This window comes from Parasteatoda tepidariorum, chromosome 6 (genome assembly GCF_982258835.1).
Source record: "Parasteatoda tepidariorum strain Cologne lab strain chromosome 6, Ptep-v5.0, whole genome shotgun sequence".
Classification (NCBI taxonomy): domain Eukaryota; kingdom Metazoa; phylum Arthropoda; class Arachnida; order Araneae; family Theridiidae; genus Parasteatoda; species Parasteatoda tepidariorum.
Genome location: NC_141760.1, coordinates 86,000,087 through 86,014,801, shown reverse-complemented (window position 1 = coordinate 86,014,801; position 14,715 = coordinate 86,000,087). Strand labels below are relative to the sequence as shown.

General features: G+C 31.5%; 1 protein-coding gene across 1 annotated transcript; it reads right to left on the bottom strand.

The window, feature by feature from the left end:
• Positions 1 to 3,982: 3,982 nt before the first annotated feature.
• On the bottom strand, positions 3,983 to 9,186 carry LOC107440511 (uncharacterized). The gene is made up of 3 exons (XM_071179086.2): positions 6,721 to 9,186; positions 4,369 to 4,570; positions 3,983 to 4,272 (listed from the first exon to the last, which is right to left on the bottom strand). The coding sequence occupies exons 1-2, from the start codon at positions 9,003 to 9,005 to the stop codon at positions 4,405 to 4,407; spliced, it is 2,451 nt and encodes an 816-aa protein (XP_071035187.2). The 5' UTR covers positions 9,006 to 9,186; the 3' UTR covers positions 3,983 to 4,272; positions 4,369 to 4,404.
• Between the last annotated feature and the right edge of the window lie 5,529 nt (positions 9,187 to 14,715).

The window sequence follows — 14,715 nt, the reverse complement described above, 5'->3', positions numbered from 1 at the left end:
ATTTTAAATAATATTTATCACCATTAAGAACAAGTTGGATTTTTGTTAAATTTGTATTGGCGATCGAAATGGGCTGCAGGTGGCGTAGAGCAGAACTCTTTTCCTATGGCAACACTTCACATGCTTTCCCCATTAGCGTGTGGAAAGTCATAGAGGAAGGAAGTACGTTAGTTTCTCTCTTGATTTTCATATAGATTAAAATCTTTTAACTTGAAAAACTATATGGAACTGAAAACTACATTAAACATAGTTCAAAAGAAAAGTATCATGGAAATTTTAAAAAATATTTTTATGAAATAAAAAGGAAAAATATTAAAAAGGGGGAAAATATCGTAGTACATTCCTATACAACTGAAAAGAGGAGGAGAGGGAGGGGAGAAGGGCTAAAGGCATGAAACCGGTCTCTCCCCAGATGGCGTATTCGAGTGTTGCGATCGCGAATATTCACTTCTTCTGTTTGTAAACTTTGATTTCTCATACTAAATTATAAAAAGTTTCTATTTTGTCTGAAGGAAAAGTTTCAAATATATAATCTTAAACTCTTCTAATTTCTTTTGACACAGTTCCTAAATTTTGTCGACAAATTGAGAAGAACACGAAAATAAAAAAATTACGTAACTGGACTGGAATGCTAAGATTAAAAGTCATAATTTTCAATCAAATCAGTTTGCAGAAACTGTGAAAAGATTGAATCCAATAACCTGATTCACGAAACAAAAGCTTCCCCGATAACCAAACACGTCACATATACTATTAACGCTTTAATGACATATGTCATTAAAGCGTTAATAGTTACTTGTTGAAAATTCGCTGTTTGTGGATGATTTTCTAAAAAAAAAACACATTACAGAGGAGTTGAAACTCGAACTAGGAAGAAACGTGTTAATTTAGGAGGCTATAAATGCTAAAAGCGGTTATCAGGAAAACGTGCCTTGTGTATGGGCGAAGTGTGAGAGAAATTTTGGAAGGGACAGTAGCCTTTTTAAGGGTAAATAAATGTAGAATGAAACTATGTGCAGTCGTCAGCCACTGTTATGCATATTTTTTTCAAATCTGATCTTCTAAATTTTCAAAAATTGTTTGATATGGAAACAAAATAGCTTAGAGTACATTCTAATGGCCAAAAACATGTAAAAAAAAGTAAATAAAAAAAATAAAAACATAAAACATACGTTTCATTAACATTAAGTAGTATATTTTGTATGAAATGGAAATCTCGCAACATTTACACAGACATTTATGTTTATAACGAATTAGAATATATGCTTCGAGCTTAAGGCATTCCAAAGTTGTTTGCTGCCATGAAACGAAACTTTTATTATATTGAAAAGGTGTGAGAAACTTTAAGTTATGAAGGTATTTGTTGAAAATTGCATAGGAATTAAATGAAATAAAAAAAAAAATAATTTGTCCGAGATTTATGCACTGCTAAACTTGTAACAAAAAATACCATGCACGTCGCTCTGCAGGCAGCGGAAATGCAATTATAGGGCTACAGAGTTCAAACTTGTTATTCTAAAGAAATCAGTTTTGGTTATGAACTTAAAACAAATTTATTTTTTATCATTTCAATTCTTTTTAAATTCTTTTATGGTAGTTTTTTCTTTGCTTTATGTTACACTTAGTTTTGTGCACAAAAACTGTAAGACTTAGAAAACTGAAATTGTGAAGGGGAGTAAAAAATGTTGAGGAGTAGGATGCAATAAAAAAAGAGTTTGATTGATAAAAGAGTTATCACTTGATTGATAATTTTTTTTAACGAAAAAAGGAAAAGAAATGAAGAAGTCTGAAGACATTTTTAATTGTGATAAATACTTTATTTAATATAGACATTTCAAAGTACATCAATTTAATACGCGTATAAAAAGTGTTGTATATATCATATTTATATCCAAGTTAGTTACACATTTTACATCAAAATATCATATCACAAAACTGCAAATAAATATATATCGACAGTACATTACAAATAATACAAAAAATCCTTGTAAATAAAAATTTAAGAAGTGACTAAAAACGTGAGATTTTTCTTCTTAGCTATGATTTGAAATTAGTAATAAAGTGTGTCAACAGGTCATAAAAAATGCTTTTAAAATGATCTGACACGCACCAGAAAACATTATTTTATAGTTCTTAAAAATAGCAGAGCTGTCTGTAGGAAACTTTTGTTACTATTTGTAAAATTTGAAGAAAAAATTATTTTGTTTTCTTAACCCAAAATTTGCATTTTTATTTTTCTCTTTTTTTCTTTGATTTTTTTTAATCTGTCAGAAACGACATGAAAATTGAACCATATAAATGAAAATGCAGCATAAATGCAAGAGATTACAACCAAGAGATTACAAATCAGATTACAGTTACATATGCGATTACAGGCTGATACAGTAACATATGAGATTGCAGGCTGATACAGTAACATATGAGATTGCAGTTATTGCTAATTGAGATTGTAGTTAGAGCTAAATATTTAACTAAAGCCTATCTGAGGCTTTAGTTAACCCAGGCGTTTATGAAATCGAAGCCTTGTAAAGAAAAATTGAAACAGATGAATATCATTTTAAATAAAAATATTTGTGAAAGTATCTGGGTACCATTAGTTCTTGCATGCTCAATTACTATTTTTATTTATTAACTAACTTATTTAAATCTTATGAGACATTTTCAATTTGTATACTTATTTCTAGAATAAAAAAACAGTATCTAGGCATTACTACTGATTTTTATAGATGAGTTTAATAAATCAATGGATAAGAAAATTATCTTATACTTGTTAAAAATTATAGATTTTAAAACTTAAAAGTAAAATCTAATTTAATTTCTTACTCATTTCAGAAATTCAGGAACAGAAATCTCTAAATTTAATAACATGTTTAAAATCCATAAATTCAAGACAACTGGCGTTGAATTGTGTAAAGATAACTATATTACTAGTAAGGGTAAAATTAATAATGATAACTTAATGAGGTTAAATAAATATTGATACATTTTTTAAAGCATATTAACTGAATGTCTTATGAGATTTGATTTGTTAGATTAATGATTTCATTTTTATCTTAATCAGTTTTCTATCAAGTTATTAAATGGTGGTAAAATATAAGGCTTGTGGCTTAATCATATGCACGCAAAAGGTACTGAAGTTAGTTTCACCGGTTATAAGGTACTACTAATACAGCTATTTATATTGATAAATTTTTTAAAGTAATAATATTTCAAAATCATATAAACAGAATATCTTAAGAGATTTAATACACGGAGATTTCGATTTTTACATGCATAATATATTTTTCGCATAATAATACACTTGCATAAAGTACTGAGAGTAGCTTTAACTTGTTTATAAGGTATTTAAATGACAGATATTACTAATGATTTTAATGCGTGTTAATTGAATATGATATGCGATATGAAATATGAGATTCTTGATTAAAATATGAGTTTCACAGCAAGTTTTTTTTTAAAATTATAAAATGTATATAAAATATTTTTTAAAATTTTTTCCTTAAAAATTTAATTTCTCATAAAATTACTCCATTTTTACAAAATCTATTTTTTTAGAGAGCCATTTCATTTTCTTGAAAAAGTCAGCTTCTTTCATAAAACCATATAAAATATTTTTAAATAGTACAAAACATTTTCAAACTGTTATTCTTTCATGTTACCGTACAAAATATTTTCATAAAACCGTACAAAATATTGATAAATATTTTCGTACAAAATATTTTTTAATGAAGACATTTTCAGAAATGCATATATATTTTTATAAAAATTATCTTAATACTTCATTATCTTAAAACTTAATATTTAGCTTTAAGAAGAGACAATATATAAATCAATACGACTTATTTTTCTGTATTAAGTCAATAACAAGTTAATAGAAAAATATAAAAACACTTGAAATTTTTTGAAAGAAGTTATTCTTTCAAAATTTGATAATTTTAAATGCTTACATCATTTCATTTCTTTTGAGATTCGCCATACTTGTTTTTCAGAAATCTCATAAACTTTTGTTCAAATTTCATGAAGCATCGAAAGAAGTTCAATAAGTATGAAAGTTTTTTGGAAAGAGCTTCTACCGTACTCATACTAAAGAAAACACGCTAAGGTGTTTCTTTTAATAGTTGCAGTTCTCATGGAACAGTTATAAAATATTTTCAGTATTTACAATTGTTATAGAAATGTCATAAAGAGTCTCTATTGCTTGCAGTTCTCATGAAAACATCCAAAAATATTTTTCAACACATAAAAAAATGTCATAAGGCACTATTTCATTACCTGAAATTCAGAAAAACAAAGAAAAATAATTCCATCAATGTTATTTAATGTGTAAACTTAAGAGATTCATAAAATGTTTGGTGAGTTTTAAGTTACCTTACTGCTTAAAGTTGGTGCAAAAATGTGTTCATGTCATTCTCTTACATTTTCGTACTGGTTTATATATGGACTATATTTTCCTCTACCTCGTCCTCTTCCACGTCCTCTACCACGTCCTGGTTTTATATTTGCCTCAAAATTGTTCGGCAGGCCATGTCGAAGCGAGTTTATGATTACTTCTTGTCGTTCATCTTTGTCTCTGCAAGAGAATTAATCATTTGGATATCTTTTAAAAGTAGAAAAAGCTACATAAAATATTCCACTAAAACGGATATCGAATTAGTTCATTCAGCTCTTAATATTGATTTTATAATGTAAGTCTAATTAATATAAATTTGTCTATTGCAAAATGAAACGAAAGCATGCAAATTTCTGCCTGACCAAAAGAGGGCGTTGTAATCACTCACAATAATTCTGTAATTACTCGTGTGGTAGGCAATAGATTGGAATGGATGGCTTATTGGAAAGCCCTATTTCGTACCATCATGTTGTTGTTTTATTGTTTACTATTATTAAATTTCCTTGTTATCAAAACGGCCTCTTTATTCAATGCACCCATTCTCCACTGATTCAATCTGAAACAAATGTAGGGGATTAAGAGCAGAGAGAATGTTTAAGTTTGAGCTGGGCAACATTGGAGTTTTAATATCGCGTTCTATCATCATAGCGATATAGCGCTATATCGTTATTCATAGCCATATAGCGTATATAGCAATATTGTATCAATTTTACTAATTCACATAATGTTTTTCCTAAAGATGATGTATGTTTTTTTATTTTTTATTTTACGAAATTGTCTCAAGATGTATTCAGTTCCACTCAAAACCGTTCGACTCATTCCTTAAGAATCTTGAACACTCATCGCCATGACAATGACCCGTCATCACTTGAGTACCAAGCAATGTCGAACATCAGACATAAAGCCCCATGTGTTGGGCACCACACTTGAGTTGATGGATAAAGGCAGGCAATAAGCGAGCGAAAACTCAGAGTCTATATTCTACAGGACAAAACTCGTCCTTAAATGACCTGGTCAAAATTAGGAGCATGCAGCAGAGTCTGTGTAGACTTAAATTTGCCTTAAGCAATTTTATTTAGAATTAAATAACTAACTGGGATAAAACTTGTTCATGATAACATCACTACCGATAATTACAGAGATATTATGGTATTCAATATTTATTGTTTTCTATAATGATTATATATAACAGCCTCTATATTCATCGAAAAACTATATCTACCTACCATATGTATATATATATATATATATATATATATATATATATATATATATATATATATATATATATATATATATATATATATATATATATATATATATATATATATATATATATATATATATATATATATATGTACTCTTGTATCTACTATATATAGTGACAAGTTTTCAAATATCGTGTAAACGTTATTTTTAAAAAAAATTTAAGATTAAAAAAATGATTCAAGCTTTTCCATACTTTTTTGAAACAGGGGTAGTTAAACTCAAACGGAGAAGGATGTTCCCTCTTAGTTAGGGATAAAAGAAACCATTTTCTCTCCTTTTTTGAAACTGGGAAGAGCAAATTCAAAATTAGAAGGGCATTCCCTCTTTCCAAGGACAGTTAGGGATAAAAACAATTCTTCGACTCCTTCGATTAGAAGAAATTTACAGAGAATACTTAATAGAAAAATTAATAGATTTTTTTTGTAGAAAAGGGGATAAAAGTCTGGTTATTGATCGATCAGGTTAATTGAAAGTATCAGTTATTGTTTTTTTTTAAATATTTTATTTTATAACCGGCGTTGACCCAATTCTGAGTAAATCATGGTCTTGTTAGTTTCCTTTTTTTAAAATTTTATTTCTGAACAACCAACCCAATTCTTAGTTTGCGACTATCAATGTTTAACTGCGAAGCCTTGTAATTTTGAACCTTACCCAGAAAACAAGAGAATTCCTGGATCACTCATTGGGACAAATAGCATTTGTGATGAAATTTTCGATGGAACTAACTTGCATTTCTGTTATAAGGAGTGGAAAACCACGCAAATTTCCCTCGGTTAGAATGATGGAAAGGGAATTCCAACCCACGATTAATCTATTACTTCAAAATTGTGATATTTTGAGTCACAATTGTGGTCGCGGGGGGAGCCTGGAGTAAAATTCGTATCAAACAGATACCACTGGCATTCGAACCTGGATACCTTATTGAGAGGGCGAATGCTATATCTCTCGAACAAATCAAACAACGCTCTACTGCAATCAAACCAGACTATTTTTAAATGGTTATCAGTTCCAAATGGCATGGTCTGAGCCCGTTTTAATTGTAAAATAGAAATTTAACATACCTTTTCCTATCTCTTTGTCTTCGATTTTTGAACCATGTGTTAACTTGTTTTTCAGTATAGCCCACTTCACCTGCTAATGTTTGCCGTTTTTGAAGTGATGGATATTTATCATCTTCAAAAATAATAGCTAGAATTTCTTGGGGTTTGCTGGAAATGCCTGCTGGATACGGATATTGAGTACGTAATCGATATTCTTCACCAGACCTAACTACGACTTTATTGATATCATCACAGTGTTGGGAGGGGTATTCTAAAAGGTGATGTCCTTTTATCCAATACGACTGAAGTTCTTTGTGGTAGCATGGAAGAAATTGATTCTCTTGCAAAATGTTTAGCATATCTTGATATCTTTTCTCGACGTAAGCAGATTTTATGCCTCTTATTATTCTTTGGGTTTCATTTTCACTAACTGAAGCATTTACGTTCCTATCGACAAGTGCGTTATTTCCATCACAGCTGTTCAATCTATTCAATCTTCTACTCTGCCTTTGTTCTACACGAGGCGTTTCAATATTTTGGTAGATGTTCCTTATCGTCTGCTCATCAGTAGTGCTGATGAACTGTTGACTAGTTGACGGCGTAGTTAAATTTAAGTTTGATGGAATGATTTGTAAAGGAGGATTCGAAAAAGACGATGTTGGTAATGAGGCAGGAGATGAAATGTTATTCCCAGTCTGTTCTCGGTTCGACAAATCTATGGCTTTACTTGAATTCATTGTTTTGATAACATGGTTGTTCCCACTTGCATTCCTTACAAACATTGGGGTGTTAGTGTGTTGGCAGTAAATACCCATATATGGTTGATGATTTAGATTTTCAGTGTGCGCTGAAGGATTTCTTTCCGTTAAGGATTGTCTTTCGTATTTATAAATGTTTTGCTCGCTTGAGGGTAATCTTCGAAATCTATTATTACAAACATTCGCATCCATAATAGCTTGTGTGTATGGAGCTTTCCTTGACCGTCGAAGTTTTGCATTTGTGCTTTCCTGTACAATATTCCCACTAGTATGCAGAAGAAGCCTTCGTTCAATTTCTTGATCATTTTGATGAGAAATTTCGTGCCTTCTCATTTCATAGGAATATGCGGCACCACCTTTGGTTACTTTAAAGTGTACATTTTCTTCTCGTTGATTAAGATTGTTAACTTTGTTGTACGGTTTTAGAGAAAGTTGTTGAAGCAGTTCTATGGATTTCGACTGGTTAGAATCTAGCGATGGCGGGAGGATAATTTCCCGATTTCGAAAATTCTCGTTGATAGCATTAGGGTTAACTATATTGCGAGATTTATTTCCAAAAGATATATTTTGGGGAAATGATTCCGTATTTTGGATCGCAGGAAAAGAGCTATTATCGTCAGATATATTATCGTAGACTGGATTTGAATACTGATAAATTGTTGAAATTCCACGGCTTTCATCAAATCGTTGGCTTGTATTCTTGTTGTAGTTCTGCCCCATCGATCCAAGTGCAGCATTAGTATTTATGACAGTTACGCATCGATTTGGTCCTTTGGATAAGTGAGCCGTTGGTAACTGGCTTTGAAATGAATTACATTCATATAGATTTTGTTCTGGTTCGTGGTTATAAGAGTTGAAGTTATTCGCATGCACATTCACATTACTTTGATTTTCGTTATTGGAATCAAGATTCGGTGTATTATTTTGTTGAAAAAAATGTTGCTGGGATGCAGGATAACTCACAGAGTTTTTCAATGCAGGCTGATTATGGTAAGCCTGTTGATTACACAACCTACCTGGAGCCATGGTTCCCAAGTTTCTATAATATTTCGAGTGCACTTGTCTTTTCGAATTAAAATTTTGCAATGCACTGGTATGGCCAGATTCTGACCCACCACTGATTTGTTTATTTTGAAATAAAGGATTCACATTTTCTGTCAAAATGCCATTATTATGAATTGGAGCTCTATAGTTGTAATTTAGAGGTTCTTTGCTGTTAAAACCTGTTCCATCATTGTTTTCTAGCAATGTGTCTGGAATGCCACAGCTTGCCGTTTGTTCAAAAGAATTGCACATACTGTTAGATGACGGATAATGCACCAACTGTTGCATGAAATGTTGAGCTGAGTTACTGGCACCAACATTGCGAATGTTGTTTTGCGAAGTTACGTTACAACTCATTTCAGCGAAGCTTTTACTCTCTTCTTGCAGCTGCCCATGGGGCACAAGGGGTAAAAGTTTGCTTTTGAGAATGTCAAATATAGCGTCTGCGTGGTAATCACTTAATCCTAGAAACCTGTATGGATTTCCCTTGCTTTCAGGATCCATTGCAAGATTAAAAGTTGCGGACACAGATGTCGAATGACTGTTTGAGATATCAAGTGGTTGACTTGCAATCAATTCAAAATTGACAGGCCAAATGTAAAAAAAATTCTGAATGCATTCAAGATGAAGATTGTTGTTATAGTCATTGTGTATTGCTGCCCATTCTGCTTGAGTTTGGGTGATTATAGTGCTAGCATAATTTTCAGTAATTGGAGCATATGTAAAACTAAAATTTTCTCCAACATACGAGTTAAAACTTGCAACGCTTTCTGTGTTACTTCTAGGAGGCCCGGACATTTCCCAGTAAAATATTTTGAAATTAGAATTTTCATCTGTCTCCTGCTTTATGTTTTGAATAGCGTCTGAGTAGTTAGGACATAATTGTTGCTCGTTGTTTATATTATGATCTAAGTGGTTGATAGAACTTTCTGAACTCGATTTATAATTCGAAGTTTGTTGACAATAGTTAAAGGCTTGAATATTTTCAACAGATTTTGCTTGGCTTAGTGGATGACAAAAATAACTTTTTGAATTTTTTGTATTTGTAACTCGAAGGTAAGTTTTAACATCTTGTAAATCAATGCAGTCGAACTCAAACTTTGTCCTGGTATCAAATACTGTAGGGTCTGTAGAGGTAGCCAAAGTCCTTATAATTCTTCCAATAAATATTATGTCGTCGTCTGTAACTCCACTTGCATCAGCCAAATCTTTCACAATGTCAACGGATGGTTCACTTGTACTATTGTAATTTGTTTGATCGAAATTATGTGAGTTATTGTAAGCAGCTTGATTATCAGTGTTAGGAGCTGAATAAGAATCATCTGAGTTTTGGATGGGTTCTACCATCGTTAAAACAGACCCAGATTTCATTTGAGTATAATTCCCAATTTCAGAGTCACTACTTTGAATTACACTTGTTTTTACACTGCTTTGATAGAGAATTTTGATATCATCGAAATCATCATCATTTGAATTGACTTGCAGAGGTGTTTCTGAATTATCGGGGAGCTCCGCAAAGTTTCGATAATTCGAAAAATTCTGAAACGTATTATTATTAGAGTGTTCATTCGGATGGTTCGATACAATAGAGGGCAAGCCAGTGTTGTTGTTATAAATGCCGGTACTTGTGCGATTCATAAGTAAACCCGAAGTTTCTTTTTCTGAGCTATAAGGAACTATTACGCCGTCTGCTTCGTAGAAAACTTGAGAATTATTGTCATTATGAGCACAGGCATTTGGAATAAAAAAGTGTTTTTGTGGATCGCTTTTTAAATTATATGGATTATATGACTCACAATCTGATGCAATATTTAGAAACATATTCGAAACATTCGTCATGTGTGAATTGACAAAGGAAGGATCATTGTAATTCATGTTATTAGAGGTTATAGGGACGTTTGTATTCTCATGGAAAACTTCTGAATTTTCTTCTGTGTAAGCAATGTTATTTGAATACATATTATTATTTTCCAAGCAAAAGTTTATCTCTTTACCGTTTTCTCCAAGTAACTGTTGATTGGGATCTATGTATTGCATTGGAACATTTGGAGAGTCTGAAGCAAAGATGGCGGAAACAGAGTCATCTGATATCATTTCTATTTCAGCGTTTGTTTTAGATTCATTTTTATCGGATTCTAAAACTTCATCTTGACTCGGCTGACTAATATTTTCGATTCCTGGTGGAGTTGAGGTACTTAAACAAAAAGGAGTTATTTTATTAATTAAATTATGTTCGTTTTTGCTTTCAGTGTTATGTTGGGAATTTCTGCTACCTTCCGGATCATTACCAGAGGGTATTGAAGTCATAGCATTGTTATTAATACCTGTTGCTTCATTTATGTAAAAATCGTTCGAAAATAGATTTTTGTTTCTGCTATCAGATGTGTTATTCTTAAAATAATTCTCCATCTCGGAATGAGTTTGATCATTACCTTTCTGAGACACTTGTTTCTTATTTTCTTTTGTGACAGTTTTGTAATTTTTTTGATTCATCGGCATGAGACTCATATCATTTGAAACATTTATGGAATTGTTTCTTTCTGGAATTACATAAAGGTTATTCTCATTTGTTTCTGTGTTGAGATTACTATTATTGCTCTGACGAATTTCGTTTTGTGTTTGGGAGAAAAAATCTTGTTCAGTTTCTGTCCTCTTGTTTCTGATAACTTCTCTATGGTTCTTATTACTTGAATCAACCTGGCTTATTGTTTGACTAAATGAGTTTGAGTTTATTTCAGGCTCTATAGCCGAGGCTGATGCAGGAGACGTGGTATTGAATAGGTTATGATTTCGAAGATCATCCTGATTTTCTAGTTCTCTGCCCTGAAGAGAAATATTTTTATCGTTCTCTTCACGGTTTTCTGACCTATTTCGAAATTTATTTTTTGCTGCATTCTCTTCAGTTTGATAATTCTGTGCTTTGTCAATGGTCCAGCTTTGATTTTGAGCCCGATTGAACTTCCTCTTCAAGCTGATACTTTTTGGCCCAGTCACTGAACCATTTAACCGACCACGATCTGAGTTTCCGATGGACGAAGAAATATTATTTTTGTTAGATGCATTTGATTGATTCTCTAGAATACTACAGATTCGTCGTTCACGTGGCTTATCATCGCTTCTTTTGGATAAACTTAAATCTGACATTGATGGATTTTCATGTGAAATTCGTTGCCAATAGTTACTATTCTTGTTTAATTCCGAATCTGGAAATAAAGCCGTCGTTTGAAGCTGATTAGCTTCATGTGTCTCCATGTTATCCATTTCGACATCTTCTCGCGTTAATATCGGTGGATTGATATCAATAGTTTGAAAAGGAGTGGAATCTTCGGAGCTAACTTGATTGATTTCTGAATTTGTACCCACAAAAAAAGCAGGTGATTGATTGATGTCTAAGGTTGTACCCAAAAGAGATGGAGATGATTGATTGATGTTCGAGGTTGTATCCATAAAAGAGGTAGATGATTGCTGAATATTATTTTGAACTCCTGTAGAGCTACTAGGTTCTGGTGCTGATTCATCCGCATCTGTGCTGATCGGGGACGTTTCAAGTACTTCTTCTTTTATTTCTATTCCGTGTGTCTGGTAGAAGAATGTGTTTTCGTAATCATTTTCTGATTGCTGTCTATCGCTCGAAGGCAAATCCTCAATGTTTTGTAAACTCATGTAATATGGATTGAGTGGCATATATTGTCTTCTTAAATTTTTCTTCCTTTGTTGAAACTGGAAATTATTCATTGTGATCTCAATTTTGTCAAAGTTCAGGTTTTCTTGTTTCGAGCAAGGTTTATTTTATGCAGTATCCTTTCATTGCTCCTTTCTTCTTTTATAGATTCATCTAATAAAAGATGAAAGTATATGCATTAAGATTTATAACAAGCATAGCAATGATCTGAAATAGTTTCAAGAAAATATAAAGCTTCAACTGATTTAAGTTAATTTTATAACTCTTATCGACTTAATTTTATATTTGTATAAACCAAACAAAGTACTAACTGAAATACAAAAGTAATTAGAGTTTTCTTTCATTGAAAGAAGAGAAACTGAGTTAATTTTGATGTGATTTGGATTCATAAAGAGCATTCCTACAATGCTAGAAATTTTGGATCATGTTGAACCTTAATAAAGCTCAAATTGCTGGATTGCTAACGGATGATTAAATCACAAAAGTGTTGCTTTCTTTTATTGTATGGAACAAATTCTGTTCTCTACAATAGAGGTTAACTTGAATAAGGGGCCAAGTTGCTAGAGTGGTCAATTTGATAGATTTCATTGTACTTTTAAAACCATTTCACATAATACAATGAGTTATTCACAAAACTAAAGAAAAATATACCTTTTTAAAAAAAAAAAATACAAATGTTCGATCTTCGACTTTTTTATTACAGGATGAAAAGTTATATTCCTCACAATTCACTGTTAATGACCCCTAATGCTGCATAAATGTACATAAATTTATTCTGTGTGTTTTCGACATCGGTGGCTATAAGTAGTGTCTTGGACAGGTGAGCAATGGTAATTTATTTCCAACCCCATGGCCACCAAAATCCCTGCACTTAACACCATGTGATTTTCTTAAAGGGTTACGTCAAAGGCACAGTTAATGAACCACCGATGTCGAAAACAAGGTATCAATTTCAAGGAATCGGTGATCATAAACAGTGTCTTGGGTGTGTGTGAGGTACTTCAAATCACATGACTATCAAGATCCCCGGTCCTTACGCCATGTTATTTCCTTTATGCTGTTACGTCAAATGCCGTATTTATGAATCATCGATGTCGAAAATTCAAAAAACTAACTTCATGGCATCGGTGACTATAAACAGTGTCTCAGGTGTGTGGGCAATGGTATTTACCCCACATCACATGACCACCAAGATCCTCGGACATTACACCATGTGATTTATTTCGTTGTATAGTGTTAACTCAAAAGCACTATTAAATAAGCAATACTGAAAAAATTTAAATTTCAAAAACGCATTTCAACAGTACTATTATGTACTATTATGAAACTATAAGTTAAGTACTATTATGAAACTATAAAATACGTGAAGCAAACTTGATTTCAGATTAAACATTTGTCTTGTAACAAAATAATCACAAACCGAACATTTGTAATTGAAAATAAAAACAAACAACAAAATACTTGGTATATTTTCCTTTAATATCGCGTATCGCTTATTGTCATACGTATAATAGTTTTGAAAGTATAAATATTTAAAATCCGGTCATTTATTTGCTCTAAATCTGTATTTGTTCAAGCAAAGAAGAATTTTTAAAGTTTTTTTTTTTTTTAAAACTATTATTTGAGTGAAAGTGAGGATTAATGCTCAATTACTTTTTAAAAGCAAGTGGGTTCTATCCAATTTTAGGTTCCTAGGATTCCTTTGAGATTATATAATTTGAAGTATGAAATAGTCATAAATATTGTGTAATAAGCATATTGTATCAAGTAATACATCCTAAAAGATCAGCTGAATTCGGATTAGTTCTAAAATAATATTCTTTTAAAACTGAAATATACTTTAATGTTTATTAGAAAAAAAAATATACTGATGATTAAAAGGAATAGGAAGTTTTAACCTTTTAAGTACAGAAATATCTTAATGCGTGCGGATATAGCTAATCCTATCAGTATTTCATTTTGTTAGAATTTGGAGTGGATTCAGAATGGAAAAGTTCTTTATTCAACCGTAAAGATTGATCCTTGTGGTTCTCTTATTGCACATAATATATCTACGTTGCTTTTAAAAATTAACTGAACTATTTAAATTGCTAGTTGGAAGTACAAAGGAAAGATTTAAAAAAGATAACTTTTCCTGATGAGTTTTGTTCGAGCTATTTACATCGACGAACAAGCGTATTTGACTTTTGAAAATATGCTAGATTTAATAACTTTTAGTGATTTCTTGGATTTAAAGTTATGACAGTAACTTCAAGAAGTTATACAGACGTGAATGAGTTGTCAAATGAATTACATTCCTGTTTGAATATACAGTAAAAAAATGGATAGTTCTATGTGCGGCTTTTAAAGATTGAATTACATTGTTATTAATTTAGTGATGAATTACATTCCTGTTTAAATAGATAACAGGAAAAAATGGATAGTGCTATGTGCGGCCTTTAAAGATTGAATTACAGTGTTATTAATTTAGGGACAAATCCTATTCCTGAATATACAAAAGGAAAAAAAATTGGATAGTGCTGTGTGCTGCTT